This window comes from Varanus komodoensis, unplaced genomic scaffold (genome assembly GCF_004798865.1).
Source record: "Varanus komodoensis strain SLA01 unplaced genomic scaffold, ASM479886v1 scaffold38, whole genome shotgun sequence".
NCBI lineage: Eukaryota > Metazoa > Chordata > Lepidosauria > Squamata > Varanidae > Varanus > Varanus komodoensis.
This window is the reverse complement of record NW_025335909.1, coordinates 179,181-204,942: the sequence shown is the minus strand read 5'-3', so window position 1 is coordinate 204,942 and position 25,762 is coordinate 179,181. Positions and strand designations below refer to the sequence as shown.

The 25,762-nt window shown below is 48.5% G+C and overlaps 3 protein-coding genes across 3 annotated transcripts; 1 reads left to right on the top strand and 2 right to left on the bottom strand.

Annotated features, from left to right (window-relative positions):
• Nucleotides 1–2,009: 2,009 nt before the first annotated feature.
• ESS2 (ess-2 splicing factor homolog) lies at nt 2,010–13,485 on the top strand. Its single transcript, XM_044440884.1, has 10 exons — nt 2,010–2,174; nt 4,192–4,360; nt 4,909–5,004; nt 6,363–6,532; nt 7,097–7,217; nt 7,939–8,075; nt 8,489–8,591; nt 9,596–9,705; nt 11,898–12,013; nt 12,785–13,485. Exons 1-10 carry the CDS (start codon nt 2,025–2,027, stop codon nt 13,068–13,070), a joined length of 1,458 nt encoding a protein of 485 aa, XP_044296819.1. The 5' UTR covers nt 2,010–2,024; the 3' UTR covers nt 13,071–13,485.
• Nucleotides 13,486–16,185: 2,700 nt separating this feature from the next.
• Nucleotides 16,186–17,241, bottom strand: LOC123028666 (testis-specific serine/threonine-protein kinase 1-like). Its single transcript, XM_044440769.1, has one exon. The coding sequence runs from the start codon at nt 17,239–17,241 to the stop codon at nt 16,186–16,188; it is 1,056 nt and encodes a 351-aa protein (XP_044296704.1).
• Nucleotides 17,242–23,027: 5,786 nt separating this feature from the next.
• LOC123028665 (testis-specific serine/threonine-protein kinase 1-like) lies at nt 23,028–24,041 on the bottom strand. The gene has a single exon (XM_044440768.1). The coding sequence runs from the start codon at nt 24,039–24,041 to the stop codon at nt 23,028–23,030; it is 1,014 nt and encodes a 337-aa protein (XP_044296703.1).
• Between the last annotated feature and the right edge of the window lie 1,721 nt (nt 24,042–25,762).

The window sequence follows — 25,762 nt, the reverse complement described above, 5'->3', positions numbered from 1 at the left end:
AGCATGGAAAGAATCATGCTCTGGCCTTTCCGAGGTCAGGAACTTTTTAGCAAATGTTTCTTGGCTCTCAGGACATATTCAGGCATGATCTCTACCAGTACAAAACTGAAAACATTTGGTTTGATTTTCTTGCATAACGAGAGAAGCAAAAATGATGGAGAATGAACAGACCTAACGCTGCAACTTTGTACACACTTCCGGGAGCCAACGTCAAGGATGTCAAGGTTGGGACATGTGTCAAGGGCCTACAACTCAGCAGAGCCTCACTAACTAGCATGCCCTGGACTGACTTCTCTTCCTTCTGCCCTCAAGTTGGTTCTTGCTCTGGTGCAGAGCTGCACTTTGAGGCTGCAGTCCTGTATACACGTCCCTGGAAGAGAGCTCCCTTGAACCGTGCTTCCTGGAAAAGAGCAACCACTTTGGGGCATGGTTAGATATTGCCATGCTGTCTTAGTATGTTTTATACTGTAACGTTTAAGTTTTATTTTGGGAACTGCCCAGAAAGCTTTAGCAAAACGGGCAGGGAAGGATTGTAAATATTAAATAAATTCCAAGACCACAGTCTGGCTTATGTTCAAACTAGCCCTGATTTCTGGTTCCAGTCCTTCACCTTTGGGTTTGGTCTGTTTGATTTACTTTGTGGAATGCTGTAGGTTGAAATTTTGTGGGAAGGAAGGTTGTCAGGAACTGAAGAGACTCCCTTGTGTTGGATCAAGACCTTTATCATTTCAGCCATACTCTGCTGATTCTCATATAAGAAGGCCGATGGGTGGGACATTCAGGACAGATAAAAGGGCTTCTTCATACAGCATATAGTTAATTTATGGAATTCACTGTCGCAGGAAGTAACTTGGATGGCTTTAAAATGGGATCGGACAATCACATGGAGGACACTATCAATGGCTCCTGGTCTTGATGGCTGTGTGCTTCCTCCACTATCAGAAGCAGTATGCTTACATACACCAGTTGCTGGGGAACATGGGCTGGAGGGTGCTGTGGCACTCATGACCGGGTTGAGAGATCTTGTGGACAGCTGGTCGGCCACTGTATGAACAAATGCTGGACTAGATGGGGGCCTGGCCTGATCCAGCACGGCTCTTAGGTGAAGTAGTTGATGGGACCCTTTATTTGAGGAGCTGTTTTGTTCAATTCCACTTCAAACAGAACAAATAACTTGCATCTAGTGCAGGGGTGGGCAGAAGGTAGATCGCTAGGTGTTTTGGACATCAGCTCCTAGAAGTCTGTGCCAGCATGGCCAATGGTCAGGAATCCTGGGAACTGAAGTCCAAGACATCAGGCAATCTACGTTTTGCCCACCCAGTTTGGTAGTATTAACCCCATTGTATAGGAAGGCACACTGAGTCAATGGTTTCGGACAACACTGCAATAGATTGTCCATATAACTTGCACCACAGAGGGGTGGATGGGTCGTACCGAGGATGAAGGGGTTCACAACAATCTTGCAGTGCAGCCTTGTTGGCTTTCAATGAGTTGTTCTCACCGGCACTCACATTCACAGAGCCACGTTAATGTTGATGTGGCCTTTTTAGCCATTACAGCTTTAATGCTGAGCTTTGGGAACTGTCCGTGGTGCTGAACGCACCCTCAGCACAAGTTCATGAGCATGGAACACGCTCGCCAGCTCCTGCAAAGCTCAGAGTGAACACTGGAATGGATACGGGGCCCCCTCGTCTCTCATTGTCACGTGGCAACTGCACAACTCTCAGGGAGGCTCGAAACATGTCCAGAATTTACGGGGCGCTCGTTCCGCCTTGACCTTGACCTAACTCTATGGCGCGGCTTGTGCGACGTAATGCTCGGTCGGAGGAGGGGCTGCGGCCAAGACTGCAACTCCCGTCAGGCCCTGCGCGCTTCCTTCGCGCGGGGCGCGGGAAGGGGCGGGGCCTGGGGATCAACTTCCGGGCCTCGTCGCTTTTATTTCCGGAAGCGCTCGCGCGCCCGCGCGTCTTGCGGGGGTCTGTCGCCCCGGTGCCAGGGCCGCTGGGACCCTCTGTCTAGCGGGGATGGAGCAGGCCGGGCCCGCGGTGGGCTCCGCCGCCTCGGCCAGGGCGCTGGTGCCCGTCCAGGCCACCGCCGTGGCGGTGGTGGAGGAGGCCGCCCGGGAGGCCCCCAAGAGCCGCAAGAGGATCCTGGACGAGGACAGCTACATCCAGGCGAGTGGGCGAGGCGGTGTCTGGCTGGGCTGGCTTCTGTCAGGCCGAGATGCCGCACGGTGGCTGCTTCGTTCCGTCTGTCTGTCTGTCAATTTATATCCTTCCCTTTTCCTTCGTAAAGCTCTCAAAGCGGCTTCCATCATTCTCTCCCTGCTCTCAGTGTTTCCCCACAACAACAGCAACCCTCTGAGGTAGGAAGGACTGAGGGTCTACCTGGAGCAAAGCTCCTTGGCTGAGTGAGGACCGCAATCCAGATCGCCTGAGCCCCAGTCCCGTGCTCTTAACCACACACCGCACTGGCTCTCAGGCCTGGGAAGACCCGGGTTCACACTTTCACTCAGTTCTTGTGGGGTGACCAAGTCATGAGCTCGTAAGAGGAGCCCTGCTGGATCCTGCCCAAGGTCTATCCAGGCCAGCATTTTTTGTTGTACTTAGTTGCCAGCGCACAGAAAACTCACAAGCTGAGTGTAGTAGCACCCTCCCACCCATGTTCCCCAGCAGGTGTGCCCATGTCCATACAGCCTTTGGGGATGGAAGTAGTGTAGGGCCAACAGGACTTTCCTTCTCTGCGAATTTGCCCCCTTTGCTTTTAGCGTGGTCCAAATCGGTGGTCAATGCTAGATTTACATGAGAGAAGAACCTTGTAAGCTGTGCTGGTTTCCTTGTGAGATGAAGGGCTGATTATAACTGCAGCATAGTAGTAATAGCCTCCTGGAAGTGTCTTGCATGGTTTAAATGCACTGAAGAGCTTTCCTTGATCTGGAAGAGGAGCTTTCCTTGATCTGTCCTGAGTTTGCTACCCATCAGCTTCGTGGGAAGACTGCACCAGCTTCTGCTACTATTGGAAAGGGCGAAAAGAGTCTCCCTATCCACTTTTCCCCCACCATGTGTAATTCTGTACACTAATGTCCCATCTCTGTTTACTTATTCTATGCCAACCTGCAACATTCCAGCTCTGACTTTTCCAAGAGGAGTTGTTCTGGCCCCTTGATCATTTTAATTGCCCTTTTTCGACTCTGCAATATCCTCCTTTAGCTGTGGTGACTAGACTGGTTGAGCTATCCTCTCCTTCTCACACAGTTGCTGTAAGGTTAGGCTATTTGTTATATTTATGGCTTGCCTTTTTTCCTCTTGGAAAGCAGTTTATATAATTGTCTTCCAGGTTTTATTCTAATGGTATCCCTGTGAGGTGCAGGCTGAGAGGCAGTGATAAGCTCAAAATCGCCCAGTAAGGCCTTGTGAGGACCAGAACCTGAGTGCTACCTCCTTTGCATACAAAACATCCCAGGGTCAATTAGAATGATATAGTGGTTGAAGGGAAAGGCCTTTTTCAGTCTAAGAGCTTAGAGAATTGCTGCCAGCTAGAGTAAGCTGTGCTGGGCTAGGTGAATAAATAGGGAAGTTTCTGGTGTTCTTATAAAATGCGTCATTTTAATTAAAAGTGTGTATTTCAAAGGTTGAGTCAAGGGCATTCAGCATAAAAGTGTCTTTGAGCTACCAAAGAAGGTGTTTGAGTACTTTGCAAAATGGATGGGGAACCTTTCCACTCCAAGGGTTGAATTGCATTGTGGAAAAGCTTTTAGTGGGCTCTGAGCCCGTGGTGTTCAGGACTGAAGGAAACAGAAATGTGGACAAAAACATAGTTACAGCATACCTCAGTGTATTGTACCTTGATGTGTTTCTTGAGAATCTCCTGCTAAGCCATCCTGAATGGGTGGGAACTACATAACAGCTAGGAAAGCACTGAATTATTGATGGTCAGGAGGAAGGGGGTGGATCATGGAAAGGGATCATGGCCTGCTTGGCTGTAGCCCCCCACCCCCCCATGTAATAATGCATCACTGATGTGCCATGTGCAGTGCACAACTCAAGTGATTGACAGGTCTCCGTTCACACATGGTGATGGTGAAGTCCTTTCCCCAGAATCTACAAAATTGTATCTTATTGCTTTAAACCTAGCACCTCCCCCACACCCCAAGGGTATCAGAAATAATTATAGTAAATTTCTATCTTGCAGAGCTTGGAGAAAATAATCCAAAGGGATTTTTTCCCTGACGTTGAGAAGTTGCGTGCTCAGAAGGACTATCTGGAGGCTGAAGAGAGCGGTGACTTGGAGAAAATGAGGCAAATAGCTATCAAATTTGGCTCTTCCTTGGGCAAATCTTCCAAAGACACCCCTGCACCATGTAAGAATAGGTGCTTGCGCCATTTGGTTTATTGACCTTTATTGCAGAGTTCTGAATATTTACTTTGTGTGTGTGTGTGTAACTTGGAATAGAATCCTTTCTAGAGAGTATGCGCTTCTAATGGTGGCCTTGATACATGCAGCTTTCCGAACATGCAGTTCTGCTTGCGCAGGGAGCACACTTACTTTGTAGCTTGTTTGCTTGCAGAATCTTTGGGGGTTTTGTTACTGCCACTGCAGCGATGTTGGTGGTAGAATATGATGCAGCCCCAGGAGCTTCTGGAGGAGGAGGTCAGTACAGCCTGCCTGACCCCCCCCCCCCACAGTTGTTCCTCAGGTCCGATGTCCATATTGCAATGTGCTTTTTGCCCTGGGAATAGCCTACCTGATTCACCCACTTTGATCCCCACAATCACCCCAAGGTGGTAAAATAGCGTGAGAGAAAACAGCCTCCTCAAGGTTGCTTGGTGGGGAACTGCACCTGGGCACAAGTCCAGCAAGGGTGGCTCTCTGAGCTTGGCCGATCTTCTTTTTTGCCCTTTTGGATAGATGTTACTCCAGCAACTTTTGAAACGCCCGAGGTCCATCCTGGAGACCCCTCTGTGATGAATAAGTCCAAGCTTACAGTGAAAGCCCGAGAAGAAGGTGAGAATTGCGGATGTTTTCACTTCATAATGTTGCCGTTTGTGTTAAGTGTGGAATTTTACAGGAGGAACTATAGGTGAGAGACAGAATGCTCTCTGCGTGCAAAGGCGCCCAGATTCAGAGGCTGGTGTCTCTGCTGAAAGGCTCTTGGGCAGCAGGGCAGGGAAGGATTGCCAACAGAGGCCGTCCTCCATTTTCATTGTAGCGAATGAATAACGATACCTATGCGCAGAGGAGGCTGAATGTTAAGAGGACCAAATCAGGAGTAACTTGAGCCTGTATTGCACTTATGCATATAATTTTGCTATATCATGGCATGTTCAATAGATATCTCTCGACATCTGGCTGTCTTTGCACTTAAATTAAAAAAAAATCCTGTAACTAAATCACTGCTCAAAGCAGCACATACCCCCTGCCTTTTCCCTTGTAGTGAGGAAGAAGAGACATCAAGAAACTTATAGGAATACGGAGAAGGGAAGTCAGTCCTGGAAATGTTTTCTTATTTTAGGCTTGGTGACTGGAATGGAAAAGACACGTAGGGAAAGTAAATTCAGTGGCAACATAAGGAGACGTGTCAGCCCTTAAATTTGAGCATTTTCTTAAAGGAGCATAAATTTGACTATATCTGTGTGTGTTACGGTTTTCTGTTAAGTCACTGTGCAGGATTCTGACATTACCCCAAAGTTGTAGGTTGGCATTATGAGCACAAGAAGCCTCTGGCATGTGTGGTGCCCCCCACCCCCACACACGGGGTCATTCCTTCCCTCTCTTCTTTCCAGGTTGGGGGCAGGCCAATACTTGTGTTCTCTGAACTTGTGTACACTTGTCTTGCAAACTAGGTTTGGGCAGTGAAGGTCTGTTTGTAATGTCCAGGTCTGGAAATCATGGTTTCCATGCCACTTTGGAAGAAGGTACAAAGAGGGAGGGGCCACATGTAAGGCCTGAGGCTCTTTGAAGCCTCACTGGGTCATCCCATGGCTTGGTGCTACATCTGGATTGGCCCATTGTTACCCACCGCAAGGCTTCCGGATGGGGGATGACAGTACTGAGTGCTGATGAAACTTTTCATATTTAAACTTCTAGTCATTTTTGCTTCGAGGCCATGACTTGTTTTTGTTTTGTTTTTTTTGGAACGGGCTTCCTAGAATTGTTCTATATCCAAAGCCACTCAAGTGTCTCAAGGCCCAGTGAAGGCCAGACCTGGATTGATGTCTCCACAGTAACAAAAACTCAAGCGTCAGAGCATCTGATGCCATTCTTGGTGCCCTGTTGGGGAATCTGGCCTTTTGAAGAACCAAGGCTGGACATTGTGTGCTGTCTTTCGGTGTGCCTCTTAATTACCCCCCTGTTTCCATCAGGAGAAACGGAGGAAGATGAGAGCAAAGATGCTTTGCCCAGCCTGGACAACTTCTTGGCAAAACACACTAGTGAGGATAATGCTTCGTTTGAGCAGATCATGGAAGTCGCTGAAGAGAAGGAGAAAGCAAGGCATTCGTGGCTGTACGAAGCTGAGGAGGCATATTCCCAGGTGGGTGGAAGAGATTGTGTTTCTGATCTCCTGAAACGGCTCCGTGCTGCAGGCTTCTCTTCTGTTGGCCAAAGAAAAGTTGCTTTATTAACCTCCCTCCTTTAGGAAAGAGCTTTCAGATGGCATTCTCTCTGGAAGGCTAGCTTGTTAACTCTACCTTGAAGCATTGTACCCTGAAGCATATGGGGTGAAACAGGTCAGGGTCTGGTTGTGGGTTATACCTGAATAGGAAACTGTCTGAGACCTCTAGAGTGGGGTGAGCAGGGGGTAAAGTTCCAGATGTTTGGGCTTTCAGCTCCCAGAAGCCCTTGCCAGCATGGTCAGTGGCCAGAAATGCTGAGAGATGGAGTGCAAAACGACTGGACCTTCCACCTTAGATCTACATAAGGGGCAAACCAGTGACATCTCCTTGATTTCTGTTGAAGGAGGTAGGATATAAATAGAATCCAGGAACAACTGAGGATGTATCTTTGCCATACCAAAGTGTTATTTTATACCCTCTCTGCATTCTGAACTTTGCTTGCATGTGCCCAGAATTGAAGATGGTTCTCAAATCTGTTTCAGAGACATCGGGAGCAGCTGGCACTTCCGTCAGCGGAAGAGCAGCAGGCGTTGACCAGTGGCAAAGCTGGGGTGGAGACATGGGAGTACAAGGCCAGGAATTCCCTGATGTACTACCCGCCAGGTGAGACACGCGCTCTCAGCAGGTGGAGGCTCCCCGATGAACTGGAGTGTGCTGAGCCCTTGCCATGTGCGCATTAATCTTGCAGGGCCATCTTAAGTACCATCTTTGTGTGCATAATCGGTATTTACTGGATAACATTGTCCCTGTTCACAGCTAACAACTGTCCATGGGCAGATCATGGTCCACAGAATGGCAAATCCACCCCCCGCCCCCCAAGCTGTACAGGGCAGCTTTGGGGTCGTTTCCCCAGCAACAAGCCATGCTGCCTGGCTTGGGAGGGCACAAGAAGCTGAGCTTGGCCTGGTGATTAGGCAAACAGTGCTACAGCTTAAACAAGCTGCGGCTAAAACATTCTCCTGTGTTGAGTGGCTTAAAGCAAACATACTCTGAATAACAACATGCCCCTCTGGCTGCTTTAAGCTGCCAGGATCATTTGAGCCTCGTCTATGCAACCAGGCACTTTCTTGCTCTGTCCTAAGCTTCCTGCCCCCTGCTTTTATTGGGCTTCCCTGAGTGCTAATATTTTAAAGGAGGAAGTGGGGAGGAGAATTCTCTGCTTGATCCACAAGGTGATGTCAGGTCAGATGGGCAATGAAAGTCTGATTGCTCAAATGCAGGTGGGCTAACACTTTCTGTGTTTTTTTGCCATAACTATGTAAAAAGAAGAAGAAGAATTAGACACAGCAGCTGCCTCTTCTCTGATCACTTTCCCCCTTTCCAGGTGTTCCTGAGGAGGAGGAGGATGTCTTTAAAAAGCCACGGGAAGTTGTCCACAGAAACACGCGCTTCCTGAAGGACCCGTTCAGCCAAGCCGTGAGCAAGTCCCAGCTCCAGCAGGCAGCAGCCCTCAATGCTCAGGTAGGCCCTGAGGCGCCTGGGGTCTCATGCAGCCTTCTCCACAGCCAGTTCCAGGGACACATGGGGGTCAAAATGGCCTCCTTCATGTCCAGTGTTTAAACTTAAACACACCTTCACTCTCACTTTTACAATTGCATCAAAACAAATCAGACCAAACCAAGCAGAAAAAAGTAATTCAATCTTACAGGTGGAAAGCAGGCATTCTTAAAACACCCCTGTCTTTTAGGAGCATTTAAACAAGAAAGAGAAGCTGAGCTGGGTCAGTTCTGCCTCTGGTTTTGAGGGTTTTCAGTGGGGTTGGTTTTTTAAAAATTGAAAGCCTGAAAACAGTTTCAAAAATTACCCTTAAACGCTGAGTTTTTAAACTGTTAAGTGATTGTTGCTAAGCAATATTCCCTCTCTATTCGATCTAGTACAAGCAGGGGAAAGTAGGCCCTGATGGGAAGGAGCTGATCCCCCAGGAGTCTCCGAAGGTGAATGGATATGGATTTGTGGCCACCCCTTCCCCTGCTCCTGGTAAGAAGGAAGAACAAAGAGAAATGCGGGTGTCTCCTGTTGTGAGAAAGGTTGGGTTGTGGCTTGGTAAAGCACCACGGCCTGAATGGCAAGCCCTGGGGCCGTGCACAAGATCAAGAAATGGGTAGTGGGCAGTTGTGCAGGAGGAGGGGGTAATATTGCAGTGGGGTGATGGTGGGTGGAGCAAAAGATTGTTTATGGGGTAATTATTTACCTAGTCAGTCCTGATACACGATGGTAATAATATGGATGAACTTGAGGGGAAGCTTCAGGTTAGGTCCAGCTTGAATGGTGGTTTGTTTAAGGTGCTTGGCGGTAAGGTTGCTGATTGCCCCGAGCAACTGGACTCTGCAGAGGCGCTGGCATCGCTGAGATGGCACCCCCTTTGGTGGCTCCTTGCACTGCCGGTTTCAGGAGGTTACATCAGGGTGCGCATGCAAAAATAAGGGGAGCATCCTGATGGAACGGCCTCTGGGCACTGGAACAGGCGGCCTTAGTGGGTGGGGGATTCTCTTTTGCTGCCGAGGGAAAGAAGTAGAGAGTAGAGACTTACAGCCATTTGGCAGAGATGCTGCAGCTGCGTTGCCCATTCGGCCTTGAGCAGGGTTTGGACTAGATGACCTCTAAGTTCAAACTTTATGAATTGGCTAAAAGCAGGAGGGGTTCCTATCCAAGCCCTGCGCAGGCTTTCTTACTCCATTTCTCTCTTGCCTTGGTTCCTCCTGTAGGGAACCCCAAGCTGCTTACACAGTCCTCCTCCTCACACTGTATTTTCACAACAGCTCCCGGAGGCCAGCTAGCCTGGGAGGTGGTGGCTGGCCTGATTGCCTCGCAGCCCCCCAGGGAGTCTCATGGCTGAGTGAGGACTCGAACCCGGGTTTCCCGAGTCCTGGTTCAGCCCTCGAACCGCCGTGGTGCACAAGCTCTTTCCAGCGCCAGGGCTTATCAGTGAGCCTGCGCTCTGCTCATTTCACGGGAACTGATCGGCAGCGCTCCTTTTGCAGGTGTGAATGACTCTCCTCTCATGACATGGGGCGAGATAGAGAGCACCCCTTTGCGGTTAGAAGGCTCAGACACGCCGTACGTGGACAGGACTCCTGGACCCGCCTTCAAGGTAATTGGAAGAACCAAGTCACTGAACTGGGGCGCAGAGTGGCCAATGAGGGGCTGAAGGAGCTGATTGCGCAGGGGGATTTGTAAACTTCCTCCCCTTTGGGTAGGAAGACCATGTTTGGGCCACGGAGTCACCTGTTTGCTGCTCTAGCTTCTGAAATACTTGCTTTTCTTGCTCAGCTCAGGCTGGATCAAAGCCCAGAACTGACTGGGCCACTGTACGTAAGCAACGGAACCTCACGCAGGTAGCCAGAGGGGAGGGAGTGGCTCTCGCTGCACAGCAAGCGCTTGACTCAGGCTCTTGGTCCTGTGATAAGTGCGTGTGCGGGGTTTACACGGTGTAGCAGATCGCGCGTCGTTGTGCTCGATGCTGAGCTTCTGGAGTTCCTTCGCTGCTGAAATCCCAGCAGTCGCTGCCCCACAACCTCGAAGCCGCCTCGCTGTTCTCATGCTCTCGCTGTGCTCACTGCAGCAGGCAGGCAACGGGTAGAGCAGAATAGTGTCCCAGACTCTCAAGGGCACATGGCAGGAAAGCCGCTGTTGGAGCTTTCCAGTAACGCCCGTCCTGTGCCTAGAGGAGCGTGTCTCCCCTTCGCCTTGATATGCTTCCTTCCAGCAATCCCAGTTTTCCTCCAGCAGCTCTTGGGCGCAGGCTCAATGTCAGGGTTGTATTTCACGGTTATGTTCTGCAGTCCTCATTTTTGTGATTTGCAGGGAGATGTATGACTCTTGGGTGGTATAGAAGTGAAATGAATGGGATGTTTTAATTTCTTGCCCTTCGAGTCGGCTGAGTTCTTACGTGTTTAAACAAGACAAAGTGTTTGTGCCATCTTCTTATTTCCATTTCTCCTGGTTATTAAGTTTTCATTCCACCTTTGCTCCAAGAAAAGGGCCTTTATTTTCACAATGACCCTGGAGATAGATCATCCTTGAGAGAGATGGTGACTAGTTCAGGTGAGATTGAGAATCCAAGCCTCCCTCTTCCATGTCCCAGCATTCTATCCCAGGTACCCTCTGGATTTTACAGTTCCCATCATCCCTGGATGTCTGTTGTGCTGGCTAGAATTGATGGAAGTTGAAATCCACCAGAATCTAGAGGGAATTATGTTAGGGAAGGTTGCTGTCTACACCATCCCAATTTTTTGCTGCCTGGTTTCGGGCAGCACTGTTGAAAGGTTCAGAATACATGTTTGAATACACGTGTCCATTTTAGCGCTCCAAAGCGCTAACTAGCTCATTCTTTGCTGGGAGTCCTTTTGGCTGCTGTCGAATGTGACAGTGCTGGAGCGGCAGATTCATTGTCCTTCCCTGTTCTAGAGCTCTAGAGTCGGTCTGGAAATGTTAAATGGCTTTCATAGTGCTCATGCTTACTGCCTTGAGACACCATGAAAGGTGGGGTATAAAAGCTATGAATAATAATAGTTTCCATGTGTTTAACTGTAGGCCACCTCAATAGAACCAACATAGAATAAAATTTAAAGAAACAAGTGAAGCAGACATGTATTCCTTAGAAAGCAGCTTTGTAGTTTCCTTGTGGCCGTAGTGAACAGGGTTCTTCATGGGAATAATAGAAGTTTAATCCTCATGCAGGAGTTCCATTGGGATTTCTTGAGGTGGGTTTCTCGGGCGCTGGGAGATGATATATGAAAGTCATGTCCCCCGTTGTTCACTATAACCCAACGGAGCACAAGGAGCAAGGGCGGAAACGCAGCCAGAGATAAATGCAGAGCCATTCTGACTGTGTGCAGCTGGATCTCTTGCCTTGAGAGAGCCCAGTGAAAGCCCTGCACATCTGAGGGCGAGTCAGTATTTGAAAATCACGTGCCCCAAGATGATTCCTTGTGGTCCTGCCAAACTAGTGTGAGAGCCAGGGTCTTAATCAAAGGCCCAGTTCCTCAGGACTTCATAGATTGGCCTGTGAGCCAGTCACTGACTCTCAGCCTATCCTGCCTTGCAGGGCTGCTATGAGGATAAAATGGAAAGGAAGATTATATAAGCTGCCTTGGGGTTTTTGCCAGAGGAAAAGAAAGGGCAGGATATAAAGGGATAAACAAACAAACAAAGGATGCATGTTTTCCATCAACCTCAGCCCGCATCCTCCCTCCCAAAACACAGAAGGGGGAGCTCTGAAGCATGGTAGGGAAGGGTCTTCCACGCACGTGACGGTAACCAAATTGGCTGCTGTTCTCGCAGATCCTGGAGCCCGGGCGGAGGGAGCGGCTAGGGCTCAAGATGGCCAACGAGGCGGCTGCCAAAAACCGAGCGAAGAAGCAGGAAGCTTTAAGAAGAGTCACAGAGAACCTTGCCAGGTAAGCCATTTCAAGCTCGGGTGCCAGGCGAGGAAGAGGTCTAGAATTTTGGTAGCAGGTTTTAGCAACAGCACCTCATGTGGTTTTAGGTGTGCTGCTTCCTCCTCCTTTCTGGCTAAGCTCTGGAGGAAAATGAATGTCCTGCACTCGGGGGGGGGGGCAGCTAGTGGACACTAAAAGGAAAGGGTGCAATTAGGGGTACCTATTCTATTCAGTGAAGAGTATTTCATTTCTTTTTGTACAGAACAGGCACCTGAAGCTGCCATACATGGGTCCTGTTTAGACACAGTGCTGGGCTATTCAGGGAGCTACAAGGGGCACAGCCCCCAGTGTAGCTGAGGGGACGCTTGGAGCCCTTCCCTTTGGATCACAGCCTGCCTTTCATCTGAACCCAGCAAGCTCTGCTTCTTTATGGCCCAGTAGAAAAAAACACAAAAACACAACATCGCAAACTGTGACGGATGACGCCGTCAGAGTATCCACTGCCAAAAGGCGTACGAAATTAATCTTTCATGATAAAACACATTTCCAGCAGTGTGTTTCATGAAAAGCATTTAGAAATAGGCATTTTATCAGCCCATGCCCAAAAAAACACATTTCAATATGAATGCTCATGGATTATTTTAAAATGTGAAAACGGAATGGAACAGGGCTAGACCGTTTAACCCTGCGTGTAGTGCCTCTTAACGAACTCTTCCACACCTCAAATGTCCAACCACTCTAGCACCTGAAATCCTGTTAAACATTTAAGAAATGCTTCTTTTCTTTCAGCCTTACCCCCAAAGGATTAAGCCCAGCGATGACTCCCGCCATGCAGCGCTTAGTAAACAGGACTGCCAGCAAATTCACTGACAAAGCTCTCCGAGCCAGTTACACCCCATCCCCCGCGCACCTGGGAACACCTGGCTACAAGACTCCGGCTGGCGGGTCCCAGACGCCCACAGGCACCCCGGCGCCCAGCACGCTCTCCCACACACCGGTGACGCAGGACCCCGCGTCCATCACAGACAATCTGCTGCAGTTGCCCAAAAGACGCAAAGCCTCTGACTTCTTCTGAGCGGCATGCGCTTCTCTCTTCTCCCACAGGGCCCTGCGTAGCTGAATATGCAGGCAGTGCTGTATTGGCAAGGAGCAGCGAGAAGGGCTGGCTGGATTTCAGAGTGCTTTCTGCCGTGCAGTCTTGCCTTATGCCAGCACTTCACACGCAGCGGGGTGAATGGGAATGGGCTCCGCTTTTGCTGAGCAAGAAACCTCTCGCTGTTTTTCTCTGTACCAGACACACCTGGTACACAAAGAAGGGATAGCCAGGCCAGCAAATACAGCACAGACCTTCTGAAATCCTTTTGGATCGATGGTTTTTACAAAGTGGGGACAGCCCTGGTTGTGTTCGGGGGGCGTCTGATTTAATCTGTACATGTTTTTATTTATTCACTACAACACATCTTTGAATAAAGGGCTGGCACAAGTTTGAATACGTGGGTGGGCCTGCGCTCCGATCGTAACTGAAGGCAGATCCTGGGGAGTGCGTGAGAGAGAGTTTTCAGATTATGCTTTCGATCCACAAAATGGCTGTTCGGGGGCATGATGAGCATCTGTGGATAGTGGGGGAATTCGCATGCTTGGCCAGGGAGGGTATATCCAAAGGGGCATACAACATAATGGGAAACCATATCATACGCATTAGACTGAAGCTATGCCATGCTAAAGCCTTCAGGTACAAAGTCTCACGCCTGGGGCCCAAGTCCAGCCTTCTGGAGTTCCGCTGATGGCCACAGCCCTTCTCTGGACCCCCCCCCCTTTTCCCCAGTTGTATGGTTTAGTTCCTGTATGGTTCGTTCGTATGGTTTCATTTGTTTGTATGGTTTCCATCCCCAAACAAATAGCCAGGCATGCTCAGTCCCCAGAATGCAGTTGGGGGCAAGGGACTGAAAAGGGTGGAGATGAAGCAGAGTGTCTTGGGGTGGTGTACGTGATCAGCCAGTCGTACTTCGTAGTCCAATCTCTTGTTCCAAGGCCTGCTTGTAATTTTTGATCAGGATGTACAATGTGTAGTCGATAAGAGTGGGGCTGGGGCGGGAGAATGCTGTGCCTGCCCCCCCCCCCACGGCCCCCTGGCCTGTTGTGAAGGGTGCAGCAAGGGGGGAACTGCAAAAAGCAAGCCTGCTCGTGGCTGAGGAACACTGTGCCGCTCTCCACCCGTGTGAGCGAGGAGAGTATCAACTTTTTGCTGCGTGAGGTGATGTTCCCCTTGGGACATTCAGCTCTCAGGCCCTGCTCATTCATTGTGAATGGAGTGCTATTGATTCCAGGCTTGGAGAAAAAGGCAGAAGTCATAGATCATCGCAGGCAAGGCCAGACATGGCTATGGGCAGTGTGCTAATGAGGCCCCCTGACTTTCTGAAGCAGGAGTTAGCAACTCGGGGTAGCATAGCTCAGATCACTATTTGATGCCTGAGTAAGTTGCGATTCTTGCCAGTTATGCTGTGGAGCAGAAGGAGAAGGCATTTATGAACCCGTCGGTTGTGTGTTTGCCTTGGTGAGCAGGGCAGGATGGCTTTCAAAGGAAAGGGCCCTAAACATTTGAGTTGCTCTCCTTGATTCACCACACGATAAATATTGGGCAGCCATTGGTGGACCTGCATTTCCAGAAAATGCTGACCCATCCAGCATGCTGGTTGAGGATGATGGGCCCTAGGCTGGAGAAACTGTGGTGTGTGAAGTTACTCTTACCAGAGAAAGTATCTGAGAAGCTGCCCTAAGGGAATGTAAAGCAGAATAGAAACCTTTTGTACCAGTCATTTCCACATGATTGTGCATTCCGACTGAGTGTGTTTTGGACATGAATTTGCTCCTGAAGACCTTGGTGGGGGAAAAATTATGCCTTCAACAGGCATTATATTGCAAAACCAACTTTCTCAGCTATCACTGCAGATCACAGAACCAAAATTGCCTCTGTGCTTGGGGTTAAAATGAACCATTGAGCAATTGAGAACGTTTCAGTCGAATCTTTTCTAGGAAGCAAAATGGCAAATTCTGCTGTGTGAATTGATCTGTTTTGAAAGGGATATCTTCCGAAAATGAGATGCAACGGAAGCACTTGGCATTCTTGTATGCAGCAGCTTTACCCAACCTGGCCAGGGATGGTGATCACTGTAGTCAACACATCTAAGGGTGTGTCAGGTTGGGGGTGATTCTTGTATTCTGCTCAGCAGGCTGGGATCCATTGGCCTGTGGCCATTGGTCATGATAGCTGGGGATGATGGAAAGTGGAATTCAAAAACAACTGGGGCACTACAGTCTTCCCAAACCTTGTAGTGTGAAACATCCTTCAGGAAAATGGTGTGTCAATTAGATGCTGAGCGAGTAGGTAGAAACTGACTCGGCAAGCCCCAAACTTCCCGTATTGAACCCCACTGAGCTGTTCAGCAGATGCTCATGTTCGGTTTAGGGACAGACCCATCAGGGCCTTTGCTGGTTGAGAGGTTTGCTATGCAAGTGACATTAAGGAAGCCATTGCCTTTGAAAAGCTTGGGTTGCCCATTGATACCTCAACATTTTGGTGAGGTGGTAGGAGGCTGGTCACTTGGAGGCCCACAGTTCTCTGGTTAGCACCCACTGAAGTTCACAAACTTTACCTGAAAGGGCTTTTCGGGAGGGACGTTGCAATTTTTTGCAGTTACCTGTCCCTTTCTCATGTGACTTTGCTCCTCCTCCCTTCGAGATGTTAGCCTCTTTTCAAAGGCTGCTCTGCTGGAAACCCAAGTTGGGTGGGCAGAAAGTAGATGCCTAGCTCTTTCAGACTTCAATTCCCAGTATCCCTGACCTCAAGCTGGCAGGAGCTTCTGGAGGTTAACCTCCAAAACATCTGGTGACCTACTTTCTCTCCACTGTTGGTTTAAACAGTTTATGCTTTATGCTTCGCAGGGCTCCTCATAGGCAACTGGTGATTACGGCAAAAAACACCAATTGAGAAAATATTTAATAGAATCGCTTTTCCAAAGTGCTTATAAAGCCCTTTTCCATTTTAGTCTTGCTCCTTTTCCAATAGTGGGCTCCATCCCTCTCTCACCAAGACCTCTGCACCCACTGCCCAGACCTTTGTCCATTGGGTTGCTCAGCTGACCTGTTGCCTCCTTGCTCGCACTGATGGATGTCCTGCAGTCGAGCTGGTGTTAGAGCTCAGATTCAAACTGGGCGATGACCTTATCAATGTCATCATGCTTTTCTGGTTCCGCATGCTCCTCTACTTCTTCTACTGCTTCCAGCCGGGCTGCTGCTATTGACTTGGACTCAACTTTTGGGTTTAGTTCTGCCTCTGTCCTTGGCTCTGGCTTCTGCTCAGCTGCAGTCCGGGAGGACTCTCCGTTTTTCACAATGGACGTTACCGAAATAGCCCTGGACTTAGGAGGCTGCATCCAGATGTGACTCAAAACCTCTTCGATGCGCAGCCGCCGGGCAACATCGGGTTGGAGCATGCGATAAATCAGATCTTTACATTCCAGGGTCAGGTTTTTTGACTTGGGGAAATGCACTCTGTGTTCCTTCTGCAGCCGTAGCATTTTCCGAATGTTCGAGTCGTCGTAAGGCATGGAGCCACAGACCATTATGTACAGGATGACTCCTAGACTCCACATGTCGTAAATCTTGGGCTCATAGGGGATGCCTTGGAGGACTTCAGGGGCTGCATAAGCGGCTGACCCACAGAAGGTTTTGCTGTGGATGACTTTGCCTTCGTCGTCGCGGGACAAGCGTTTGGAGAAGCCGAAGTCTGAGAGCTTGATGTGGTAATCTTTGTCCAGAAGGAGGTTTTCACATTTCAAGTCCCGGTGGACAATATCAGCATCATGGCAATATTTGATGGCAGAACATAACTGGCGGAACATCTTGCGAGCGATGTCTTCCGGCATCGCTCCTTTGGTCTTGATGAACTCCAAAAGGTCCCCTTGGACCCCAAGCTCCATCACAATGTACACTTTGCCATCAGATGTTTCAAAAATCTCGTAGGTTTTGATGATGGACCGGTGATTCACTTTGGCTAAGATTTCTATTTCTCTCGGAAGAAACCTCTCCAGAAAGTCAGAAGGTGCTTTCTTCCGGTCAATGATTTTTACTGCCACATCAAATTTCAGGCGTTCAGAAAAGGCAGATTTCACCTTTGCATAAGACCCTTCTCCTAAATTCCCTCCCATGACGTAGCCTCTTTTTTTAAGGACGGCTGCATCATCCATGACGCTATAGGCAGCTGCTAGGATAAGTTCGGCCACATGGTTGACGTATGTGTTCAGCCACGTGGCGTGCGTTCCATGGCTGGTTGTCATCTGGGGATTGCCTTGTGCTCGGAAGCTGAGCACTGTGGAACTCTGAGCATTGTTTAATGGGTGATGTCTCCGTGTGATGTCACAAAACAGAGCTGCGAGGAATAGTTAGTGAATTAATCTGTCACGTTCAGAGCTCGGACAACACAACCAGAAGCCAGAGACAACCTCATCCTAGATTAACTTCACTGAAAAATATTTTCTACTAGAATATTACTATTTTTAAGAACCCAATGCCTGCTCTTGTTCTGAAGCACCACAAGAGAGGAAAGGAAGGGTTTCCTAAATGGTTTATGGGAAAGGGCATTTGATTCTTGCAGGTAGAAGTTACGTACGTACGTACTTATTTATTTGCGACTTCCTAACAGCAGCAAACAACCCTAAAATTATTTGAATAAGGGGTCCCCCCTCCACATTGCTCAAATGTTGAATTACTTTTCTTAAAGCTTGTTTGGATTACTGATGAAGGTTGACAATCCAGAAGGAATTTGATGGACTACATGCAAATTAAGTACAGAAAATTTCTTCCACCCTTGAGTTGGCATTTCCATTGCAGAATGCATCGGTTTTACATGAGTAACAGTTTCTGTGGATGAGGTAAGTTCTGACTTGGGCTGGCTCCAAACTCCAAATGGTCCTGTGATGCATTGGAATTCCAAGGGGCCCATATGACAACATTCACAGAATTCTATCTCTCATAAAATATGATGCATAGCAGAATAAACAAGGTGTCAAATCCCAGTTTTTCAAGGTCAAGGGAACCAACAGAAGTTAGAATCTCCATCAATATTAGACATCAATACAGGCTGTGATTGTTTACTTCTACCTTAGATAGAAATAAACTCTGGAATACAGATCCACATACACTAAAACAGTTTTTTCGGTCTGGATCTACCCTATATAAATGTGTACATATAAAATATACCTGCCACATGTATTGTCAACAAATTTATTTCCTGACTTATGCCAGTAATGACAGCACTTGTGTTAAGGGTTTGCTAAACTCATGATAAAAATTCCATTTTATCCTTCGACTGTAATCATCCTCAACATCTGAAAACCAATCTTCCCTCTAGCCAATTCATACACTGAAGGAGAAACAGCACTTTTGACCAAATGTAGAATACAGATGCGGATCCTTTTGCTATGAAATTGATCTTAATGCATTTTCCAAAATGTGTCATCTCTTTATTGAAGTCTAGAGCCAAGAGCATTAATCTACAGTTTGTTTGATTTTCACATTGAGGCAAGGACCTTACCTAGCCAATCCTTGCACAGATTGTTCTAGTCTCTGGAACTTAATTATCTTTCCCAGAAAATTAAGAACAGCAGAGATAAGCACGGACACCTGGTCCAGGCTGTAGCCGCTAGCCACTCGTGGGATTTTGCAGGGCTTCCAGTTTTGGCAACAGATTAATTTATACAGTTTTGGAACATAGAACGCCCTTTACTCTTACTCTGTACTCCCAACTTATCAGCATGGGCACAGCATGAGCTGCTCGCACTCCTTGCAAATCAGAGTGTTCAACCCTGTGGATTGCAAACTGTTTCCTTTAAAATCACTTGCACCACAGATCAGCTTATGGATGCTGTAAGTTGTCCTTGTCCCGTAGTATGTCTAGGACAATCTTCTGGACCATTCAGATTAAGAATTAGAGAACACAAACATTACCGTTTGCACCCAGAATTTGAAAGCCTCCCTGACCATTCATTCATTCATTCATTCATTCATTCATTCATTCATTCTTGTTTGCTTTTGGATGTGTCTACTGCATCCCTCTGAAAAATATTTATTTCCCTGAGACGGGGATGAGGGACGCCTTCTGGATGGCACGTGTTAGAATCCAGGTCTCCTTCCCCAGCCTGGTGGCCTTCAGAGGCATTTGGAGAGCAACTCCCAAAATTCCCATCCAGCAGGGCCATTGACTGGGAATTCTGAGTGTTGCAGAGTCTGGAAGGCACAAGGATGGGGAGGGCTGGTTTAAACAACAAATTAGAACTGTTCTGTTTAAAATAAATAACATGTCTTAATTGCAACTGTTACATCCTTGCAGCTGTGCTATTTCTGAGGCTCTTACATATCGGCTACATCCTTTCTTCCTGTTCAGTTGATTTATAGGATTTAGGGTGCCATCGTATGGTCTCCACTCCTAATGCACATGAGTTTCCAGACTAGGAGGGTTTGTGTGTTTCTCGAGTGTGGAAAACAGCACAGCAGCCAGTGTTGGTTGCTGCTCCCACTCTTCATGCCCTGGCTTTTAAAATCTAGATGGCCATTTTTGGCTGTCCAGAAGAAGCATGAAGGACGGGAAGTGCAGGGGATGCCGATAGGAATTTGGGTGAGCCCTGAGCCCCAGGACACCTCCCCTTCCTGCTGTCACACCCCTTTTTCTTCCCACCAAGGGGCAACCCTGTCAAGCAGGACAGGCCGAGAGTCGAGGACAGGCCGAAAGTCACCCAATGAACTCCATGGCCGAGCGGGGACTCGAACCCGGATCTCCTGAGACCCAGTCCAGGCTTCTTAACCGCTACATCACATTGGCCCTCCAGTGTCCATAGTGGAGTATTTCCTTTAAAATCCTGACTCTGTAATTATCATACTAACTTCAAGGCAGGCGATCTTAATTTTGTTATATAAAGTTTCTGATGGCGTTATGGTGGCTTCTTTCTGGAAGCAGGGGCTTGCTCCTTCTTAGGGGCTTGGGCTTTGTTTCGTGGGTTAGGAGCAAGATTTGAAACATGGTTAGTAATAATAAAGATATTTGTATGAATTATATGTGTATGTATACAAATATTTGTAATGAAGAAAAGGGACTGCAACCAGAAGGGGCTTTTAATCATTTGCTGTGTTACAAGCGACTGTTTGGTCCCCTCCAGACCTGGTACTGTTTTTGATCAATGGCTTCATTGAAGACTTCCGTATTTTCAAGCTCTCGGGTAACAGCTAATGAGGAAACTGATATTTGTTATGCTTGCGTTGGACTTCCTAGGCAAGGTGTCCAATCCCCTTCCTAGAGCCTTGTGGAGCATTAAGAGAAATGAGTTTAGCTGCTCTGAGTGGCAAAGAAGGAACCTTGAAAAAGGGGTCTGTCATTCCGGAAAGGTTCAGAAGCAACGTCGCAATTTGGTTAGTCTAGCAACCATTTATTGGTGTTGTGTAGAGGCACCCCCACATTCCAGTGAGGCTTCCGTAACCTCCTGAATTTAGAACATCGCCGGCACCCTGTGCACCGGCCGAGGAGTGCAAAGGTTGCCTCTGTGTGAAACACTTCGGTGGCTGCTTAAGGAAGCATTTTTTGATCCGTCGTCGTGCTGGGGCAGGCCCATGCATCTTTTCATGTGTCTTTAAAAAAAAAACACAGTCCGTGAGTAGCTAGTTGGGTATTCACATGATTACTGAAGTAAACGGCATTAAAATGCATGATTCTATGTGCTAGGTCCCACATAGAAGTGTTTGGCATTAAGGCCACCTAGGTAAATGTATTTTGTGCATATAGTTATGATGGTGCTCTGAAATACGCGGCTTTAAAGTGTCAAAGTGTCCATGCTCAGAAGTTCTGATTTTCTTTTCTGTTTTTAAACATCAGGATCGACAAACAGCTCTCTCTTTCCTGATCCTTTTTCTCTCTCACAGCCGCCTTCAACCTGGTGCAAAACGGGGGCAGTTAGTTGTGTGATCACCAGCAGAGCCCACACAGGAGATTTCAGTCCGGGCTTTGAAGTTACCTAACCACGCTCCTTCACCTGTTTTTCCCCCACCTATTTCATTCCTTCCTATGAAGAGAGTAGGTGAGCCTTCTTAATGTACCTAATGAAAGATAAGTGGTCTCAGGCAAAGGAAAAATCATTTTCCAAAGTGCCTTGAGTGACCATCAAAGTCTTTTCTGTAGGCACCCGAAACCCATTTCTATTCTCATGAGTTTTTGTTTCACGCACCTTCCTCCCTTCTTGTTTTCTTTCTTGGATCTCCACGGGTGGTGGAGCATTCTCAGAGATCTGCTGTCAGATCCTGGGTGGTTGCTTCTTGGAGGTGTTTCTTGTGCTGGAACTGTTGCAGGTGGCACAGCCAGCTCATTCTGCTTCTCCACCCTTGGCCCTTCCACGTCAGGGGCATGCTAGTCTGTCTCTTCATTTCAGGAAGAGCAAGAGGGATTCAAATCCACTTTCTCTGGCTGCACCCCCTTTCAATCAATCAGTTGCTGGTTGCATGGCTTTTTATGTCCTTCCTCCCTCCTGCCCCCTTGTAAAAGGTTGAACCACCTCTCCAAAGATTGTGTATCTGGCAGCATGAGCTTTCTTTGCCACCTTTTGGGCCCATCTAAGTCGCCCTTGGGCAATGGAATAGCTCTCTGGAGAACTCTGAGAGATCAAGAGGAACTTGGGTTGAAAATGTTGGATACCTCTGCAAATGTTTGATAAGGTGGAGCAGTTTGGGGGAAGGACGTTTCACCCTGCATGTGGAATAGGGATGCCAGCCAGCGTGTGAGCCATGCAGATGAGGCAGCGGGTGCCCATCACCCCGTTTCTCCAAGGGTTGTCTTGTAGTTTCTGTCCTGTGCGAAGACGTGCGGTTTTATTTATTTCAGGGCAGCTCCGGATTTGAGGAGGGGCCCATGAAGAAGAGCCCCTTGGAGCGATTTCTCCTCCTCACCCTTGCCGCCTGATCATTCTCCTGCCCTGGCCCAGGCAATGGAGGAGGAGGAGGAGGAGCTGGAGATGCCCTGCCCCTTGCTCCCTGGCTCTCTGCTCATCGAACAAGCAAGCGGTACCCATGCTGAGAAAGAGGAAGAGGAGCAGTTGCAGCTGGGGACCATGGTGCTGAGAGGGCAGACTCATCAAGAGAAAGGACCCACCAAGGGCATCTTGCCCAGGAGCCTAGAAAATGCAGAGCTGGCACTGGCTGACACTCTGTTGGGCACTCCCAGGGCATTGTGGGAGGTTTAAAATAGCAGCCTGTTGCTAGTGTGATCCTCCAGGGCAGCCGACTCTCAGAGGCCCAATCGATTTGTTGGCCTATAGGAATTTAGGGACCCCATCTGCATGCTTTGATCAGAAAATCCTTTTTAAAAAAACCCCCACACACATTTATACTTTTAGATCATAGTTTTAGTTGATCTGGATCTTCTTAAACCTTAATTTCACTGGTATTGCCGTCTTGTTTGGAAGCACCAGCTCATTCATACCCAGGTGTACCTTTTCTGGCAGAAGCTGGCATCGCAAAGAGGCAGTCAACTCAAAAGGGTGCTACCTTTTTGCAGTGTGTCTTTGTCACCGAAAGTGGAATGACAGTATAACAGAGAGGCCTCTCGTGTGTTAGATGTTGCAGAGTAGATCTCGTGGTATAGCACAATGCCAACCCAAAAGGTGGAGCAGGCCAAGCCTCTGATCATGGCAGGATCAACCTACAATTATCTTTCATCTGGAGAAGACGAGCAAGGCAGGCACAAGAAATCCATTTTCTCTCCTTCCAATTGTGTGCATCCGACCAATACTGGGAATTGCAGGGGGATGTTATCAGCTCTTGTGGCTTCCGAGACAGAAATCTGAAAGGACATGATGATGGGCAAGCCGTCCCTCCCTGCTCACCCTGCTTGACTTCAACCTCTCCAAAGGCTTTGAGAACATTTGACTTTAAAGAAGTTATTGGAACTGGTGCTACATAAAGTCACGATTCTTCTGTTGTAGGATTATGGTCTCTTTCAGAGAGCAGTCCTTTGCATCTGGTCAGAGAGCTTGTCCATGTCGGCATGTCTTTCTTCTTGAAGAACTTGCTCATTGTGAGAGGGCTCTGGACCGGATTCTTTCCCATACACCATCCTTATCTGATTGGCGGGGCGGTGGTGGGAGCATTCACCTGGCTTCATCAGCATGGTGTCCGAAACGGATTTGGGATTCTGCATCCAAGTGTGCATGAGAACTTCGTCAATGCACAGCCTCCGGGAGACGTCAGGCTGGAGCATCTGATAAATGAGATCTTTGCATTCGACTGTGAGCACTTTCGATCGGGGGAAATGCACCCGGTGCTCTTTCTGCAGCTTGAGCATTTTTTTGATGTTCGAATCATCATAGGGCATGGAGCCACAGACCATGATGAACAGGACCACGCCCAGACTCCATATGTCGTAAACCTTGGGCTGGTAGGGGATGCCTTGCAGGACTTCAGGAGCTGCATAGGCAGCAGAGCCGCAGAACGTCTTACTGAGGACCACCCTGCCGTCTTCGTCACGAGTCAACCGCTTGGAAAAGCCAAAGTCGGTCAACTTGATGTTGAACTCTTTGTCAAGGAGCAGGTTCTCACATTTCAGATCTCGGTGGACAATGTCCAGCTCGTGGCAGTACTTGATGGCACTGGCTAGTTGGTGGAACATCTTACAAGCCACTTCCTCAGGGATGGCCCCTCTCCTCTTGATGAATTCCAGGAGGTCTCCTTGGACACCGAGTTCAGTCACAATGTAGACTTTCCCGTCAGAGGTCTCAAAGATTTCGTAGGTTTTGATGATGGCGTGGTGCTTCACTCGTGCCAGCATCTCAATCTCTCTGGGAAGGAACCTCTCCAGGAAGTCACGGGGCGCTTTCCTCTTATCGATAATCTTGACGGCCACGTTGCATTTCAGTCGGTCCGAGTAGGCTGATTTGACCTTGGCGTAGGACCCTTCTCCGAGATTGATTCCCATAATGTAGCCTCTCTTCTTCAGGACCTCAGCATCGTCCATGGTACCTCCGGCAGCCTCTAAGTGCTGAGTTCACGTTGGCTGAGCATCGTGCGTCCTCGCTCCTGCCGCCCCATTTGTGCGCCTTCCAGGGTGTTCCTCTGAAATGGCCCGGCTTCTCCGAGGCTGGATGCCACGGAACTCCCTGCATTCCTTTGTGATGTCACAGAGCGGAACCGTTGTGGGTGTGAGTAAACATGCGCTAGGTGGGCGTAGGTGAAAACCAACGCTGATAGACGGCGGGGGCAGAGATGTAGCGTTCCTATGTGTCATCTGAAAATGGGGTAGTGCCTTGCCTTCGGGAGCTTTGGAGAGGGTCGTGTGATTCTCCCCTACGAAGAAAACAGGTTGGTATCAATAAGAGGAAAGCATTTCATCTTTTCTCCACGTCTTCCAGTCCCCAGTACTGTAGCCTCCAGTGTCCCAGGCCACCAATTTGGAGGGCTTTAAAAAGGGGGCGGAGCCAATGAAATGGAAAATCAGGCCATCAAGGGCTACTAGTCCTCATGGTGATATGCTTCATTCTGCATTAGAAACGGTATGTTTACACAAGCCAATTGCTGGGAAACACAACAGGGAGGGTCCTCATTGTACCCAGGTCCTTCCTGGGGATGGCTGGTTGGCCACTGTGTGAACGGGATGCCCGATGAGGTGTATCCGGGTCTGATTCTGCATGGCTGGCATGAAATCCAGGCTGACCTAGGCTTGGGAGGACCAGGCTGTCCCTTCCCTCTGCTGACCGCTGCAGCACTCCTTGTACACAAGCAGGGGAAGGTGAAGCTGAAGAGTCAGCCTGAAGTATGTAGAGGTGTACCTTAGACTGGCCATGATCTTTGCTGGAAGGTGTTTCTAGAAAGACGGGATGGGGGTGAGGGGGTGGGAACCGCACGCTGGTCTCGCTCGGTCTGATCCAGAACAGTTTCTCTTGTCACCTTAGCGGGAGAGCAGGACCAAGAGGCTTTCTGCTTTCATTACAGGTGCATCAATCTGGCAGCACACTATAATTTTAGAAGGCATTGCGGTACAGTAAGATGCACGAGAGCACAAATGACGATGCGTTCCCTGTTCCATTTCTTCCCGGTCTTAAGGTACCCTTGAGTGAAGGAGAAGACGCCCAGCTGAATGTGTGCAGCATGCAGATAGCCTGCTCTGTGTCTCTGGGGGCTCGTATCGTGTCGCGTCTGGGTGGAACATCAAAGCTTTGATAAACAAGGAGTTTTTGTGGCGATTCTTATTAATGGAAGCAACTCTTTCAAGCTCCAAAAGTTGCCAAGAGCCCTTGGGAGATGCTGCCTTTGAGAAATCCACAGATGAAGAGGAAGGTTATATTCCTCTCCAGTGGATGGTGCTAAATCTTTCCCACCAAAGCGGATCTTTCTTCTCCATTAAGCTTCAGGAAGGTCTTTCAGGAGAACCTTGGGCCAAATTTAGAGTTCTGCTTGGCCCAGCTCTGTGTTTTTCTGATACAAAAATCCCTAGACTGGCAAAACAATCCCCAACTGTAACAAAATCTTAAGGAGAACTGGTGGTGGAGCAGTATTGTATAGTGGTTAGAGCATGGACCTTAGACTTGGGGAGACTGTGGCTCAGATTATTCTTCCTTATATCCGTTCCAGCAGGTTGCACATAAGAGGAAGAGATGCAAAGGAAAACCTTCCCATCAGTCTGGCTGAAAAGCTAGCCAACTTTTCCTTCCATCCCATCCTTTGTTCCTTGCTTACAGG